General features: G+C 42.8%; 2 protein-coding genes and 1 long non-coding RNA gene across 7 annotated transcripts in view; 2 read left to right on the top strand and 1 right to left on the bottom strand.

Moving 5' to 3' along the window:
- Positions 1–4,547, bottom strand: part of RABEPK (Rab9 effector protein with kelch motifs) — a 25,675-nt gene extending 21,128 nt beyond the window's left edge. For 2 of the 3 annotated variants that reach the window (XM_081803595.1, XM_081803598.1), the window contains exon 1: positions 4,254–4,386. Coding sequence is in view for 1 of the 3 variants with exons in the window: in XM_081803596.1 (XP_081659722.1) it covers positions 4,254–4,375 (122 nt within the window). In the remaining 2 variants the exon portion in view is untranslated. Of the gene's footprint in view, positions 1–4,253 lie in introns of all 3 variants that reach the window. The other variant, XM_081803596.1, reaches the window with a different exon arrangement.
- Positions 4,005–16,907, top strand: part of PPP6C (protein phosphatase 6 catalytic subunit) — a 38,892-nt gene continuing 25,989 nt past the window's right edge. For 2 of the 3 annotated variants that reach the window (XM_081803609.1, XM_081803608.1), the window contains exon 1: positions 4,005–4,270. In XM_081803609.1, coding sequence (XP_081659735.1) covers positions 4,196–4,270 — 75 coding nt within the window. In that variant the 5' untranslated portion in view covers positions 4,005–4,195. The remainder of the gene's footprint in view (positions 4,271–16,907) is intronic. The other variant, XM_081803607.1, reaches the window with a different exon arrangement.
- On the top strand, positions 6,018–11,535 carry LOC145717129 (uncharacterized). The gene is made up of 2 exons (XR_014140163.1): positions 6,018–10,274; positions 10,491–11,535. It is a non-coding gene; the product is annotated as an uncharacterized LOC145717129 (long non-coding RNA).

Genomic DNA, 16,907 nt, shown 5'->3' with positions numbered 1-16,907 from the left:
AGGGAGAAGCAGGCTTCCCGCGGAGCAGGGAGCCCGATGCGGGGCTCGATACCAGGATCCTGGGATCATGACCTGGGCCGAAGGCAGACGCCAGCGACTGAGCCACCCAGGCGCCCCTATGAGTTCCCATTTTAATGGAAAAATCTCCATTGCTGTCTGCCACAGAGGATTTTAGGAGTATTCAGTAATTCTGGGGGCGAGTGAGTGGGTGGCTCAGTTGGTTAAACGTCTGCCTTCAGCTCAGGTTATGATCCCAGGGTTCAGGGATCGAGCCCTGTGTCGGGCTCCCTGCTAAGTGGGGAGCCTGCTTCTCCCTCTTATCCCTGCTCGTGCTCTCTCTTGCTATCTCTGTCTCTCTCAAATAAATAAAATCTTAAAAAAAAAAAAGGAGTATTCAGTAATTCTGCTCTCCTTCAGGAAAGAAAATGAAGGCTAGGTTGGCTCTGCCCTATGTCCATGCACATCTAGATGGAGATTTCTGCTCAGAGCTGCAGAATGCTCTGATGGACCTTGTGTCTTTTGGCTAGCTCCATTTCAAGATGCCAAACTGGAGTTGTACATAAGAAAAACTGGAAGAGGGGGGCGCCTGGGTGGCTCAGTTGGTTAAGCGACTGCCTTCGGCTCAGGTCATGATCCTGGAGTCCCTGGATCGAGTCCCGCATCAGGCTCCCTGCTCGGCAGGGAGTCTGCTTCTCCCCCTGACCCTCCCCGCTCTCATGTGCTCTCTCTCATTCTCTGTCAAATAAATAAATAAAAAATCTTTAAAAAAAAAAGAAAAAGAAAAACTGAAAGAGGTTTGTGGGCAAAATAGTGACCAGTTTTCTTTGTAAGACCTATGCTTTATACTAGAAATCACATTTCAGAAATTGCTGGAAGGAACTTTTGAGATCTATTTTAAAAATGGAAATGGAGGCCCAGAGAACTTAAAATGATTAGCCTACATAAATAGCAGAACCAGGAGCCTAGATTTCCTCCTTTGCCCAAGGAAGACTAAGAATACATTCCAGTTAGCAAGTTCTATACAGTTTCCAAAATAAATGACCAATGTGTCTATCACCTCTTCTAAGAGGTCACTCAACACTCTGAAGGATGCTTCCCTTATTTCTTTCTGCTGTGTATATCAAGAGTGAGGTTCACTGAATGAGATGGGGCCACAGAGGGGAGTTCACCAGATGGTTTGGTAACGTGAGGACTGCCACCTGTTTTCGCTGGAAGGGGATACCATCCTACCTGTTCATTCACTGACTTATCAGCAAGGGAAGCAATGATGCTGATGACCTCTCCCTTTCAAGCATATTATAATTTGTAAAGAACAGTCATGTCCATCTCCTTACTTGCCTTCCTTCCCAGTTCTGAGAAGGTATCTTGAGTAGGATTAATTCCCAGTTACTGAGGTTCAAAGCTGAAAAGTGAATTGCCAGCTTTCTAAAGAGGACTGTAATAATAATTTTAAAAAGTCAAAAACAATAGCATCTTTTCCTCATTTGGAACTTTTTCTCCAAGAAATTTTTAAAGATTTTTTTTTTTTTTTTGAGAGATTGAGATACAATGAGATAGAGAGAGCATGAGAGGGGGGAGGGTCAGAGGGAGAAGCAGGCTCCCCGCGGAGCAGGGAGCCCGATGCGGGGCTCGATCCCAGGACTCCGGGATCATGACCTGAGCCGAAGGCAGACGCTTAACGACTGAGCCACCCAGGTGCCCCTCTCCAAGAAATTTTGAACATGTCATCCTTATACTTTTTTTTCCCTAAAATCTTGAATGTTACCTCTTCAGAAAGGCTTTTCCTGTCCACATAATACTAAGAGCTAACATTCACATTGTACTCACTTTGCACATGATATCGTTTAAGCCCTTTCTATATACTAACTCTATTAAACCTCAGTACAAGCCTCTAAGGTAAGTGTTATTCTTATCATCTGCATACAATATGATGACAGTTGTTATCTCCACATTGAAGCAGAGAAAACTGGAGCACAGAAAGGATAAATAACTTTGCCAAAGTCACACTATGGGTAGTAGAGTCTGAACTTGAACTCTGGCCATCTGGTGCTAGAGTTTGCACTTTACCTCTACTATATTGCCAACCTAATGTAGGCCTCTTCCACTCCATTTTTCTTACAGTACCCCTTCTTTCCCTTTTAGGCACTAATCACACTTTGCAGTTAGGATTTTCTCATTTATATGTATTTTGTTAGTTTCTGTCAGATTGTAAGCTCCATGAGGGCAAGGATCATATCTGTCTCATTCACATTGTAAGTGCTATATAACTATTTGTTGAATAAATGAAGAAGTGTATGTTTGTGGGCATCATTAATTCTGCAGCAAACTTTTCAAAATTAATTTTAGGGGTGCCTGGCTGGCTCAGTCTATAGAGCATTTGATTCTTGATCTTGGGGTTGTGGGTTCAAGCCCCATGTTGGGTGTAGAGATCACTTAAAAATAAGATCTTCAAACAAAATAAAAAAAATTAATTTTGGGGTGCCTGGGTGGCTCAGTCGGTTGGGAGTCTGACTCTTGATTTCTGCTGTGGTCGTGATCTCAGGGTCATGAGATTGAGATTTTAAAGATTTTATTTATTTATTATTTATGAGACTTAAAAGATTTTATTTTAAAGTAATCTCCACACCCAATGTGGGGCTCGAACTCACAACCCAGAGATCAAGAGTCGCATGCTCCACGCACTGAGCCAGCCAGGCGCTCCCCAAAATGCACTTTAGAGCAAGAGGATCCAGGCCAGGGTCACTTGAACAACAAATATTCTTAAGCACTTGCTACTATTGGATTATATAAGTCTCCTGACTGGTCTCTCATCTGCAACCATTGCCTAATAGAGTCTCATACAGCAGCCGGAGTGATCCTTTTTAAAATGAGTTACACAAGTTACTCCTCTGCTCAAAACCCTGCAGTAACTCCCCATTAGATTAAAAGTAAAGACGTTCTTTTCTCTCATCCCTTCTCCTCTTGCTCCAGTCACACTAATCTTGCCATTTCCAAGATTCCATTTAGATATGCTTCCATTTTAGGGCCTCTGTGTCAGCCTCTTCCCTCTGATTGCCCTCAAGCATCTGTATGGCTAACTCCCCTACCTCTTTATTGGTTTTTAGAAATGCATAACGCCATCTCCCTTACACCGCTGCTTTTTTCCTTCTCTCTAGCACTTACCACTTCCTAATATGCTATACAGTTATTATTTTATGTTCTGCCTCTTCTTCTAGAATGTAGTTACAGATTGAGGAGAGGGATCTTTGTCTATTTTGCTTGCTAAATATCCTAAGTGCCTACAACTGTACCTGGCATATAGTTGGTGTTCAATAAATAGCCGTTAAATGAACGACTGTTGAAGTTATACTAAGTGACAGGTCCTGTTTTTTGTTTTTTGCACTGGGGGTAGAACAAAACACTCCCTGCCCTCATGAGACTCACACTGAAGCATATTTAAACCAGGTAGACCCATGTTCTGGTCTCTGCTCCCCTGCCTAGTTCCTGTGAATTAGGGGGCAAGTTACTTAACCTCTCTGAACCTTGCTTTCCTATCAATTGTTATGAGGATTAAACGGAAAAACAGCATTTATATAGCATTTAGCATAAGAAATCCTTAATCATTGAGTCCCTTCCTTCCGGGGCTGCAAGATTGGTAGCCTGATGTCTCTGCCACAAGCTTAAGCAAGGTTTTCACAAGGACTTGAAAAGGTGCGAACAGGTTAACTACGGCCAGGCTTACTCAATTTTTAACTGAAGATGTTCTGGTGAGAGAATGCTTAAAAGGGTCGAAGTGAGAAACCAAGAAATGGCTAGGGTCATCTACTTTGTTTTTTTGCATCGGAAAAGCCTCGCTGGGCCCACAGAAGTCAAAGTCTAAAGGAAGGGAAGGGGAGAAAAAGTGGGGTAACTGGCCACTACTGAAAACTACAAATCCCAGTACCCCCCGCGGCAGAAAACTACGGGTCCCAACAGGTTTCACTGCCTGGACAAGGGGTGCCTCTAGGGACCCGCAGCCTGGGTTCAGCCGGAGAGAACGTGGGGCGTGCGAAGGCAGCGGGGAGAATCGGGTCAAGTTTTACGCCGCTGCGCAGACGCCTCTCACGGGCCGGACGTGACGTAGGAAGAGTTCCGGCTTCGGCCTCCGCCGCTGCCGCCGCCGCTACTAGAGCCGCCGCCGCTGCCGCCGAAGCCGTCGGGGCTTGTTATTTCTAAAATGGCGCCCCTAGACTTGGACAAGTATGTGGAGATAGCGCGGCTGTGCAAGTACCTACCGGAGAACGACCTGAAGGTGAGCCCGGCTGGGGCGGGAGCGCTGCTTGCGGGGCTCGCCCCTTCCGGCAGTGGGGCGCCCGCCGGCCCGCCCTTCCTCTCTGCGCCGGACCCCTGCCGGCATCCCGTCCGGTCCGGTCCTGGTGGTGGGCCTAACACGGGGCGAAGCGACCCGGTCCGACCAGGCGTGACGCGCAGAGCGGGGGAAGCTCGAGTCTCCCGAATGCTCTCCCGGTTGCCTCCGTGGGGTCGCGAGGGATGTCGCGGCCTCTGCCCCAAGGTTGCCCCTCCTGGCCTTTGGGCTACCCCAGGGCTCCGAGCCCTGACAGCTTTGCGTGGAACACTCCTCTCCGCTCACCCCGACCCCGGTCTCCCGGAGCCCGGCCGAGCCCCAGCGGACAGTGCCCTCGGGATGGGATCATCCCCCAGAGGTGGTGACAGGAGCTCTGGGTGGCCGGCGTCTGACAGGAGATGCCGCCAGCTCCCGGGACGCGGCCCCAGTGTGTTTAGGTCCCTGCGGAAGGGGAAGACGGTGGGCCAGAGCGGTCTGGTAGTGATGTCAGAGAACGGCTGGTCGTCCCTCTTTCCGTACGCCTCGTCTCAATTGCTTGTTAGGAGTGTTGCTTTAGTTCTGTTAATTCAGATATGAACCCATTTTCCAGTACGTTGTTGAGCTAATTTCAGTGGATAAAGTAGTAGGGCCTCAATACAAATACTTTTCTGCATGAGCGGTGGCTGCCTCTTAAGTTGTTTCCTCATAATCCCTTCTTGACTGAAGATTTCCTTTTCTTGGTTTCCCAGAGGAGATGAGTTGTTCCTTGCTACTGCCTAGTGCAAGTAACAATAAATGTATGTGTGGATAAAGGAATGAATGTAAGAGAAAAGGAATGTAAGTTTTTGGTATCTTGCTTTTCTGAGAAGTGTTTTCATGCACAGCGCTTAGGTGTCTGACAGTGTTCAGCGGATAGTGCCAGTGCCTGTTTGTTCAGTTAACTTTGATTTGCTGTGTGGTAAGTGGGTAAACTGTTGGAAGTTTTGAGTTTTTTGTTTTTTTTTCTTTACTTTATGGATGTAAAGCAATTTATCTTTGTAGATTTCTCTTAAGGAAGAGATTACTGGTTTTTTCTTTTGCTCTGTTCATACAGGAAGTTGATATTCAACATCAGTCAACAAGTATGCAAAATGTTTAAGGTCACACCAGCTTTCATGGATGTAACTTCATTGTACTTACATGTTAATTACATGTGCTATATGATAGGGGAGTCATTCTTGTGCATTTTCCCTATTTATTTATTTATTTAAAGATTTTATTTATTTGACAGAGAGACGCAGCGAGAGAGGGAACACAAGCAGGGGGAGCGGGAGAGGGAGAAGCAGGCCCCCCGCCTCGCAGGGAGCCCAACGCGGGGCTCGATTTCAGGACCCGGGGATCATGACCTGAGCCGAAGGCAGACGCCTAACGACTGAGCCACACAGGCGCCCTGCATTTTCCCCTTTTAAATAGGATACTTTGATTAAAATGAGGACAAAGCCAATACTAGCAATGTAGCTTTTATTTATGTTCATCTGAGTCCTTCAGACATTTTGTGGCTTCCTTCTGTTTAAATGCTTTTTTTTTTTTTTTTTTTAAGATTTTTATTTATTTATTTGTCAGAGAGAGAGAGAGAGCACAAGCAGGGGGAGCAGCAGAGGGAGAGGGAGAAGCAGGCTCCTCACTGAGCAAGGAGCCCGATGCGGGACTCGATCCCAGGACCCTGGGATCACGACCTGAGCCGAAGGCAGACGCTTAACGACTGAGCCACTCAGGCGTCCCCTGTTTAAATGCTTTTTAAAGGAACCGAGGATACAACCAACATTGGGACCTAATTCGTAGAAAACTAACCAGCTATCTTTTGGTAGCATTGTTAATTCCATAGATCAAGTTGATTTTCTCGTATCAGTGATTGGATGTGGAATTTTCTGGTTTTTTTAGCACGTGTAAAGCTGTTTTGAGCTTTGTTTTTAATGAATAAAATGTTGCTTATTATTACAGTGTGTCTTGATAATAACTTGCGATTGGCTATATGATTTGGAAGATAATCAGTTGGGTTTTCTTTAGATCTCTTAGTTTGATAAACATTAGATTTCCTTCCCACCTTAAGGAAATAGAGGTATTAAACCATTTCATTTCCCTTTGCAAACCTATTGGGCTGTACTTAGTGTATATCTGTTTCTTAATAAACTTTCTTTTTTTCAATCTTCTAGCAACTACTGGGAAAAAATAATTATGAATATTTCTCTATAAGTGGATGCTTTTCTTTGTTTTGGAAGTGGTTTTATTGGATGAATTTAGTTGTGCTGTTCATGTCTGGTGTATTTTAAAAGAAATTTAATTTTGTTTCTACTTCTTGGCATGAAATGGAAACTAAAATTAGACAAGCCAAGCATTCCAGGAGCACCTTTTCTGAGGCTTTAGAGCCAAAATAAAAGATTAGAGGAAAAAAATCATTGGAGCCACTTAATGATCATTATGGAAAAGATTTGTTCTGGTTAGAAAAGAAGACAGCAATTCACCTCTGTGTTTAATTTGACTAGTAGTTGGAGGTACTAAATAAAATAATAAGTGCATAGGATGTTCTACATCTAATTATGATTTCTCTATATCTAAATTGGAAGTGGTCAGATCATTAGTACTAGATTGAATCTGCATAACTGTTCTGTAGGAATAAAGATGAAATATATGAGAGTGGGCCAAAACAAAACATTTCTTAAAGAGCTCAAGTGGTTCTCATCCACAATTAAGATTTCAGAGAGAGTAATAGGAGATAGAGATTCCATATCTGGCCAAGTGGAAGAATGAATGATAAAAGGCGGGTGTATTGAATACTTAAGAATTTCAGAGGAGGAAGGGTTCTATAACTTGGGGATTGTTTGATCTCTTGGACAGTTCTTAAAGGTGGCATGTAGTTAAAGAGATTGCATAAGGAATTGTGCAATTCCATAATAACCACTTTTATGAATTAATAGTTAATGTAATCTTTTTGGAACTCACTTTTATGTTTAGTCTGAGCCATCTCTGAGTTCTTCATATAAGGCTACTTGCTCAGCAGAGTTATACCTTTACTTGAAATGCCTCCATAAAGCTTCAAAAAATTCTCCTTTGCTTTTTTTCTGAGATTTAGTGAATAGCCTTTTGCACCTCCTCATTCCAGACACTGATTTTATAGATTCTCATCATATATGGTAGTCTTTATCCTTCCGGATTTGCAATCTGTTAGTCTAGTCACTCATCTTAGTGCTTGTTTCATTGATCCTTCCGTTTACCCAAGTTGTTTGGTTTTTTGTTGTATCTTTTTCAGGTACTGCAGGGAAAACTGAACACGGTGTGGTAGTTAGGGACATACTAGGGCATTATATAGGGCTGGAAGAGTGTTGTGTTTCCAAGACCCTTTCTGATAATACCTGGCATTTTGTTTGTCTTTTGGGCCACAGAATCACATTCCCCTATGTTTTATGAAAACAATCTACAACAGTGCTGTCTGGTAGAAATGAAATGCTCAGAAACATGAGCCTTGAATGGTCACATTTAAAAAAAATAGAAAGGAACAGTTGAAATTAATTTTAGTAATATTTTATTTAACTCAATTGCAACATGTAATCAATATAAAATTATTAATGTAATATTTTGCCCTTTTTTGAGTACTCTCTGTGAAATGTGTATATTTTGCATTTATGACACATCCCAATTTGGACTAGCCACATTTCAGGTGCTCAGTAGTTATGTGTGGCTATGGGTGTTCTATGGGAAGGTACACATCTCTAATGACTCCCTAGTCCCTTTTCTAGAATTTCAGAGCTAAGAGAGAATCAGAGTTCTTCTAGTTCCATACCCTTCTTACTTTACTGAGGGTATACTGAGCTTCATAGAGTTTATGATCTGGCTGAGGATGTGCACCTAATCAATGAATAAAGTTGGAAATCTTCCTGTGCAGATCTTAATGATACAGTTAATAGCTTTTTTTTTTTTTTTAGGATGACAAGTAGCATGCTTTTCTAGGTACATCTTCCACTTCATCACGTTTCTTTTTTTTTTTCATCAAGTTTCTTTTTACCTTCCATTCTAAGCACATTGGACTGCCCTCTTCTGACAATATGCTCTATACTTTCTCCATCTTTGTTTCTTGCTCAGTCTGTTTCTGTCACCTAGTATTTTTAATACTTACATAGCACAAATAATAAATCATTTAATAATCTATGAGTTGGCTACTAATATTTGCCCCATTTGATAGATAGGTAACTGAAGCACAGACAGATTATAAGTATCTTTACGTGGTTATACAGCTAGTAAGTAAGTGGAGGAGCTGGGATTCAAACTTAGGTAGTCTGGGTCCAGGGTTCACATCTATAACTACCATTTGTGTTTCCTCTATACAATATCCTCCATGTCCCTTTTGAGCTCTGCCTCAGATGCCACCTTCTCCATGCAGGGCTCCTGGATTCCACGGTCAGAATTATTAGCAATGATTAGAATGTATGATAGCTGCTTACAGTTTTCAGAGTACCTTCATGTCCATTCTGTCATTTACACAATCCTTGTGTAAGGCAGAACAAATATCAGAGCAGGACTTGAGGTTTATGTGGGTTTTGCCACAGTGACTCAGTGGAGTATATACCTGCATTTATTTGCTATTGAAAATTCCCACTTTTGGGGCACCTGGGTGGCTCAGTTGGTTAAGCGTCCAACTCTTGATCTCAGCTCAGGTCTTGATCTCAGGGTGGTGAGTTCAAGCCCCTGGTTGGGCTCCATGCTGGGCGTGGAGCCTACTTAAAAAAAAAAAATTCCCTTTTTTTTTTTTTCCTGTACTGACCTTTGCCCCATAGCACCTTATTGCTCCTTTTACCACTCTGTGTTGTTATGATAGCAAATATGTCTGTCTCTACCATTAGACTACAAACATCTTGAGGGCCAGGATCATATTTGTTTATTTTTGTGTTCTCCATAGTCTTAGAACACTGTCTTGTATGTGGTAGACAAACAGTTAAGGTTTGTTGAATCTAATTGTATACTGTTTTACAACAAACATTTCTTCAGATGTCTCCTTTTGTCAAGTACTGTTCCCTGTGGGTGCTAGAGATAGAATCTGGTACTTCTTTATGAGGGGCTCTCAATATAGTAAAGGAGATAGAGAGGTAAACAAATGATTGTTGCATGGTGTGTTAGGTGCTATAACAGAGGGCTGTTCAGGATATTGGGGAACGTATTAAAAGCATCTAACTGGAACTAGAGATGGTTTCACCAAGGAGGAACAATGAGAGGATGAGCAGCGTGTGTTCAGGTAGACAAAACAGGAAGGAAAGAAATGTGCTAGCAGAATAAATACCATATGCAATCGTATAACTTAATCTGAAAGAACATGGCTGGTTCAAGGAGTTTGGTATGGCTGGAGGTGGTGCTGGGAAGGCAGGCAGAGGCTAATCATGGAAGACTAGGCTGATAAACTTGGATTTTTATCTTTTAGGCGGTACATGGATAGACACTTTGAAATGCTTTTATATTTCAGGGAAAAACAAATCATACTGTGACTTTGGGATGTTGTTTAAAATGTAGCTAACTGGGGTGCTTGGGTGGCTCAGTGGGTTAAGCATCTGCCTTCAGCTCCGGTCGTGATCTCAGGGTCCTGGGATCAGGCACCATGTTGGGCTCCCTGCTTGGCAGGAGTCTGCTTCTCCCTCTCCCTCTGCCTCTTCCTCCACTTGTTCACGTGCTCTCTCTCTCTCTCAAATAGATAAATAAATAAAATCTTTAAAAAAAATAAAATGTAGCTAACTAAAAAGAAGATTCAAAGAAAACTATTACAGGGATATACTGTTGTATGTGGTAGGAATATGACAAAAATCATAAAGATGGTATCTGAGTAGAGTTTTGGAAACACTGCCATAGAGGAGTGCTCTTGAGAAATTTTTAAGGAGGACTGTGACAGTAGGTTCTGGCAACATTTGTGGACCATGGTTTGGAATGGGCAAAAATGTCATAGAAGCAGTAGGCCAGGGGGTGCCTGGGTGGCTCAGTTGGTTGAGCGACTGCCTTCGGCTCAGGTCGTGGTCCTGGAGTCCCGGGATCGAGTCCCACATCGGGCTCCCTGCTCGGTGGGGAGTCTGCTTCTCCCTCTGACCCTCCTCCCTCTCATGGTCTCTGTCTCTCATTCTCTCTCTCTCAAATAAATAAATAAAATCTTAAAAAAAAAAAAAAAAAGCAGTAGGCCAGGTGACATGAGAATTTAAAGTAAGGCAGTGACAAGTGATTGTGGTGTTCAAAAGGAGATGGGGACCCCTGGTGGCTCAGTTAGAAAAGCATGCAACTGGATCTCTGGGTCATGAGTTCAAGGCCCGTGCTGGGTGTACAGATTACTAAAAAAATAAATAAATAAAAGGAGTTGAAGAAGGTATACTAGGACCTGTTGACAGGTTAGGTCTAGGTTATGAGGAAGAGAGAAGAATTCAGTGTAATCTCAGGTTCTGGCATAGATTACTTAGTAAATACTGTAACTAGATTAAAGAATACAAGGGAGTTTGGTTTGGGCTGTACTGAGTCTGAGATGCTGCCAAGTCAAGATATTGAGGTAGAGATGTCCAGATATGTGTTGGATTCACAGGCTGGTAACAAATATTTACTGATTGTCAAATGTGCTCCAGACATAAATAGCTCTAATAGTAGTAAACTCAGAAGAAAGGTCTATACCATTGATTCTCAGCTGGGGGTGATTTTGCCCCTGAGTAGATATTTGGCAGTGTCTGGAGACATTTTAGATTGTCACAGCTAGGGAGTTGCTATGGGTATATAGTGGGTATAGAGGCCAGATACGGTGCTAAACATCCTATAACACATAGGACAGCAGCCCCCCAAAAGAAAGAATTATCAGTAGTGCCATGGCTGAGAAACTCTGGTTTAGACTGAAGATATGGATATTTCCTTCTGGATTGTAAGGGTGTGAATATTATTATCATTTTGGATTCCAGCTCCTCATTCCCAGTGATTTGTATTATAGTAGAAATTCTATACAAAGGCTATGTAAAAAATAATTTTAGATAGATTTTTATTTCTTTTTTTTTTTTTTAAAGATTTTATTTATTTATTTGAGACAGAGAGAATGAGAGACAGAGAGCATGAGAGGGAGGAGGGTCAGAGGGAGAAGCAGACCCCCTGCCGAGAAGGGAGCCCGATGCGGGACTCGATCCCGGGACTCCAGGATCATGACCTGAGCCGAAGGCAGTCGCTTAACCAACTGAACCACCCAGGCGCCCCTAGATTTTTATTTCTTAAGCCAAGAGATTGTATAAGTACTAGTATGTTGAAGTAAATAAAGGAAATGATATGTTTTAGATAGCAGGGTCAAAACAGAGAATCACAGAAATTTAAAACCCAGTGTATTTGAGGGACAAGAGGGGACAGAGAGACAGGAGCAGAGAATAGAATGGAACCCTAAGTATCTTGTAAAAAGGTAGAGAAGGGAAATAGGGTCTTCTAGGAAGGGGGCTATGAACCCCTATTTGTTCAAGATTAGGAACTAATTGGGCACCATGGGGAGAGATGGGTATCGTTTGCCCCAAAGTTGGATAAGATTGAGAATCTTGCCTCAGAGACTGTTTTGGAGCAGTAAGAGAAACCACGCTTTGTACAAACTGAGCAGTAGAACAAAGCTGTGAAGGGCTTTGGAAGAAAGGACCATATGTCTTCCCCCATGGCAAGGCTGGGCTCTCTGAGGCCACTGTGTGTGTAATTGGCTGACTTATATAGAATTTGTATTGAGATTTAATGGACTTATTTTTGTGTGTGCTTTGTTTGGACGTGTAAGCTACTGCTGAACTGGAGAGATGAGAGGCAATGGCTTTGGCTTAGAAACTCAACTCTCTAAATCCTCAGTTGGGACTGCAGAAGTGGCAGTGACAGGAGACAACTGTTATTTTACTCAAGGTAGTGTGCCTGGTCTTGCGTTGAAGATGCTGCCTAAGTAGTTTACATGTGTTCCCTAGACACTCTCCAGCTTTTGAGATTGGCAAGGTTTCACAGTAACATTCTTGAGCTTATGTTGTACTGTTACTTTCAGGTCAGCACTGGGGGGTGTGGGCCAGTTACCAGGGGTGACTTGCAGTTCAAGGGGCATTATGGGCTAGGAGAGCCAGACATACGTGGGTACAAATTCTAGCACATTCATATATGGGAATCATGGAGTCCCTCAGGAATCTGTGCTGTGATTAGTTTCAAAATGTTAATTTGTTCCAAAAAGGATATAGAATGGTTTACAAAGGTGTATTCAATATAGCAAGATAAATTACATATAGAATAAGTAAGAAAAATGAGACAGAATGTAAAGTTAGGAAACCAAGATGGAGCCAGCAGTAAAAGTAAGACTTGTTTTGTTTTTTAAAGATTTTATTTATTTACTTGACGGAGAGAGACACAGCAAGAGAGGGAACACAAGCAGGGGGAGTGGGAGAGGGAGAAGCAGTCTTCTTGCTGAGCAGGGAGCCCGATGCAGGGCTCGATTGCAGGACCCTGGGATCATGACGAGCCAAAGGCAGACGCTTAATGACTGAGCCACCCAGGCGCCCCTAAAAGTAAGAATTGTATATAAAATAAAAGCTGTGATGACCAGATTACTTCTTTGAGATTAAGCCCTAAGCTTTCAAGGAGTCTACTGAAAGATAGAAACTGATCAGCTAAAAAATTCCCCAAGTCTAAAAGATGACAAACACAAGCTACTCAGGAAATCACATCTATCCTTGATAAAGGGAGCAGAGACGGTCCTCCCCTGGGTCCTCCTTGAAGGTAACTGTTTAATAACAGCATCCTATGCATCTTGTTTATAGTCTACAGGATGACAAGCTCTGTTCCTGTAATGCCCCTTACCACAGGTAGATGACGTGACATTAAAGTGTAATTTGGGAAAAAGTAATTGGGAAAGGAGGGCAGTATAATGCAGGGTGATGACAGGCCTCCCTAAAGGACAGTTTGGCTTATTTCAGAGTGGAGTTTATAGTAGGCTTCTTTCTTCTCTTTTTTTTTTTTTTTAAAGATTTTATTTATTCATTTGACAGAGAGAGAGAGAAAGATAGCATGCACAAGCAGGGGGAGGGGCAGGGAGAGGGAAAAGTCGGTTCCCCTCGGAGCAGGGAGCCCAATGTGGGGCTTGATCCCAGGACTCTGGAATCATGACCCAACCCAAAGGCAGATGGCTAACCTACTGAGCCACCCAGGCTCCCCTATAGTAGGTTTCCTTAGGTAACATTTTAGTAATTGATGTTTTAGGGGTGTAAGCAGTGGAGCCCCCAAGTTTACAAGTAACCAACAGCTTTGTGAGGGTGGGCAAGTAGAGAAATCAACATTGTAGGAGGTAGAGAACTTTTCTCTTTCAGAGATGCATTGTGGAGAGAAGAATGGGAGGTAACTTCTTTGGTGGCTTGTGTCCAAGGATGTGTTGGGGGAAATATATATTCAAATTGTACTCCTGGTATGGGTTCTGACCTTCTCTGATAGAAGTTTGGCCTGTTCTTAAAAGATATAAAATCCAAAAGGAAGTGTGGATGGGACAGGTGCCTGATAACATGCAGGTCTCATGGGCAACACACAGAAAGCTCTGCCCACTCTTGTACAGATTACAGCAAAGCATTTCTACAAATACGTTGGTAGAATTCTCTTTGAGAAGGTTTGGTGAGTGTACCTAAAAAAATATTACAAATATTAATTAGGCAAGGCATTATACCTAAAAAAGGTAGATAAGGTCCCAAGATAGGTACTTGAAAACATGACTGTATTGTTTTAGGGGCTTCTGGTCGGCTCAGTTGGTTAAGTGTCCGATTCTTGGTTTCGGCTCAGTTCGTGATCTCCAGGTTGTGCGATCGAGCCCCACGTTGGGCTCTGCACTCAGCAGGGAGTCTGCTTAAGATCATCTCTCCCTCTCCTTCTGTCCCCCCCCACCCACATGTGCTCTCGTGCACGTGTGTGCTCTCTCTCCCCCAAATAAATAAATAAATAAAATATTTTTAAAAGCATCACTGTATTGTTTTATTTTAAAAATTGTATAACATCGGGGCGCCTGGGTGGCTCAGTCGTTAAGCGTCTGTCTTCGGCTGAGGTCATGATCCCAGGGTCCTGGGATTGAGCCCCGCATTGGACTCCCTGCTCAGCGGGAAGCCTGCTTCTCCTTCTGCCACTCCCCCTGCTTGTGTTCCTCCTCTCAATATCTCTCTGTCAAATAAATAAATAAATAAAATCTTAAAAAAAAATTGTATAACATCAGAAACAAAATTTCAGAAATGTTTGAAATTGGAAGGATAGCCATGTCCATGAGGAGTAGTTTTGAGTGGTTCTCATCAAGGTGGTAATTATTATTTTTTAACAGGTAATATATATATTTAAATAAAATAATGGCTTTATTGAGAAATAACTTAAATATCATAAAATTAGCTTTACTTATTTTTAAGATTATTTGTTTTTAAATTTTAAGTAGGCTCCGTACCCATTGTGGGGCTTGAATTCAAAACCGTGAGATAAGAGTGGCATGCTGTCCTGACTGAGCCAGCCAGGTGCTTCTTTAAGATTTTATTTTATTTATTATTTTTAATTTTTTTTAAGATTTTATTTATTTATTTGACAGAGAGAGAGATAGCGAGAGAGGGAACACAAGCAGGGGGAGTAGGAGAGGGAGAAGCAGGCTTCCTGCTGAGCAGGAAGCCCGATGCGGGGCTCAATCCCAGGACCCCGGGATCATGACCTGAGCCGAAGGCAGACGCTTAACGACTGAGCCACCCAGGCGCCCCATTTTATTTATTATTTTTAAAGATTTTATTTATTTACTTAGAGTGAGAGCACAGAGGGAGAGGGAGAAGCAGACTCCCTGCTGAGCAGAGAGTCTGATGGGGAGCTCGATCCTAGGACCCTGGGATCACGACCTGAGACATAGGCAGACGCTTAAATGACTGAGCCACCCAGGCGCCCCTACGATTTTATTTTTAACTAATCTCTGTACCTATTATGGGGCTTGAACTTAGAACCCTGAGACCAAAAGTCACATGCTGTACCGACTGAACCAGCCAGGTGCCCCTATTTAATTAATTTTTAATTTTTTTTTTAAAGATTTTATTTATTTGACAGAGAGACAGAGAGGGAACACAAGCAGGGGGAGTGGGAGAGGGAGAAGCAGGCTTCCCACGGAGCAGGGAGCCCGATGTGGGGCTCAATCCCAGGACCCTGGGATCATGACCTGAGCCAAAGGCAGATGCTTAACGACTGAGCCACCCAGGTGCCCCTTTTTTAAAATTTTTTAGTTAAAAAAATTTTTTTAAGTAAGCTCTGTGTCGGAGGGGCTTGAGCTCAGGACCCTGAGACCAAGAGTCACATGCTCTACCTACTGAGCCGGCGAGGCACCCCTAAAATGAACTTTTAAAGGGGTGCATGAATGGCTTAGTTGCTTAAGTGTCCTGTCCGACTCTTGATTTTGTCTCAGGTCATGATCTTGGGGTCATGAGATTGAGCCCTTCGTCGGCCTCTGTGCACTCAGCACAGAGTCTGCTTGAGATTGTCTCTACCACTCCCTCTGCCTCTCCCCCCTGCTCTCTCTCTAAAATAAATGAATAAAAATCTTTTTAAAATTAAAAAAAAAATAAATTAACTTTTAAAGTGTACAATCAGTGGGTTTTAGTATATTCAGAGTTCTATAATTATCACCATAATCAGTGTTTGTACATTTTCATTACCCCAAAGAGAAATTCCATATCTGTTAGCAGTAACTCCCCATTTCACCCTTATCCTAAACCCCAGGTATTAATCTACTTTCTTTGGATTTGCCCATACTGAACATTTCGTTTAAATTGAATCATATAGGGGCGCCTGGGTGGCTCAGTTGTTGGGCGTCTGCCTTCGGCTCAGGTCATGATCCCAGGGTCCTGGGATTGAGTCCTGCGTCGGGCTCTCTGCTCGGCAGGAAGCCTGCTTCTCCCTCTCCCACTCCCCCTGCTTGTGTTCCCTTTCTCGCTCTCTCTCTCTCTCTGTCAAATAAATAAATAAATCTTTAAAAAATAATAAATCAAATCATATAGTATGTGGCCTTTTGTGACTGGTATAACGTTCTCAAGGCTCATCTACTATGTACCATTACTTCATTTTGTTCTATGGTTCAGTGATATTCATTGTATGGATGTACCACATTTTGTTAATCCATTCACCTGTGGATGGACACTTTGGTTGTTTTCACTTTTTGGCTATTGTGAATAATGCTGTAGAAACACTGGTGTAAAGGTATCTGTTCGAGTCCCTGCTTTCAATTTTTTGGCTTTATACCTAGGTGGGGTAGTCCTGGGCATGTCATAATTCTTTTTATCATTTCTTTTTTTTTAGATTTTATTTATTTATTTGACAGAGAGAGACACAGCGAGAGAGGGAACACAAGCAGGGGGAGTGGGAAGGGAGAAGCAGGCTTCCCGTGGAGCAGGGAGCCCGATGCGGGGCTTGATCCTAGGACCCCGGTATCATGACCTGAGCCGAAGGCAGATGCTTAACGACTGAGCCACCCAGGCGCCCCTCTTTTTATCATTTTGAAGAATTGCCAGACTGTTTTCCAAAGTGGCTGTCCCATTTTACATTCCTATCAGCAATGTGTGAGGGTTCCAGTTTCTCCACA

This window comes from Leptonychotes weddellii, chromosome 14, assembly GCF_054177405.1.
Source record: "Leptonychotes weddellii isolate Sample4059 chromosome 14, ASM5417740v2, whole genome shotgun sequence".
NCBI lineage: Eukaryota > Metazoa > Chordata > Mammalia > Carnivora > Phocidae > Leptonychotes > Leptonychotes weddellii.
The sequence above is the reverse complement of the archived record's forward strand: the minus strand, read 5'-3'. Positions and strand labels throughout refer to the sequence as shown.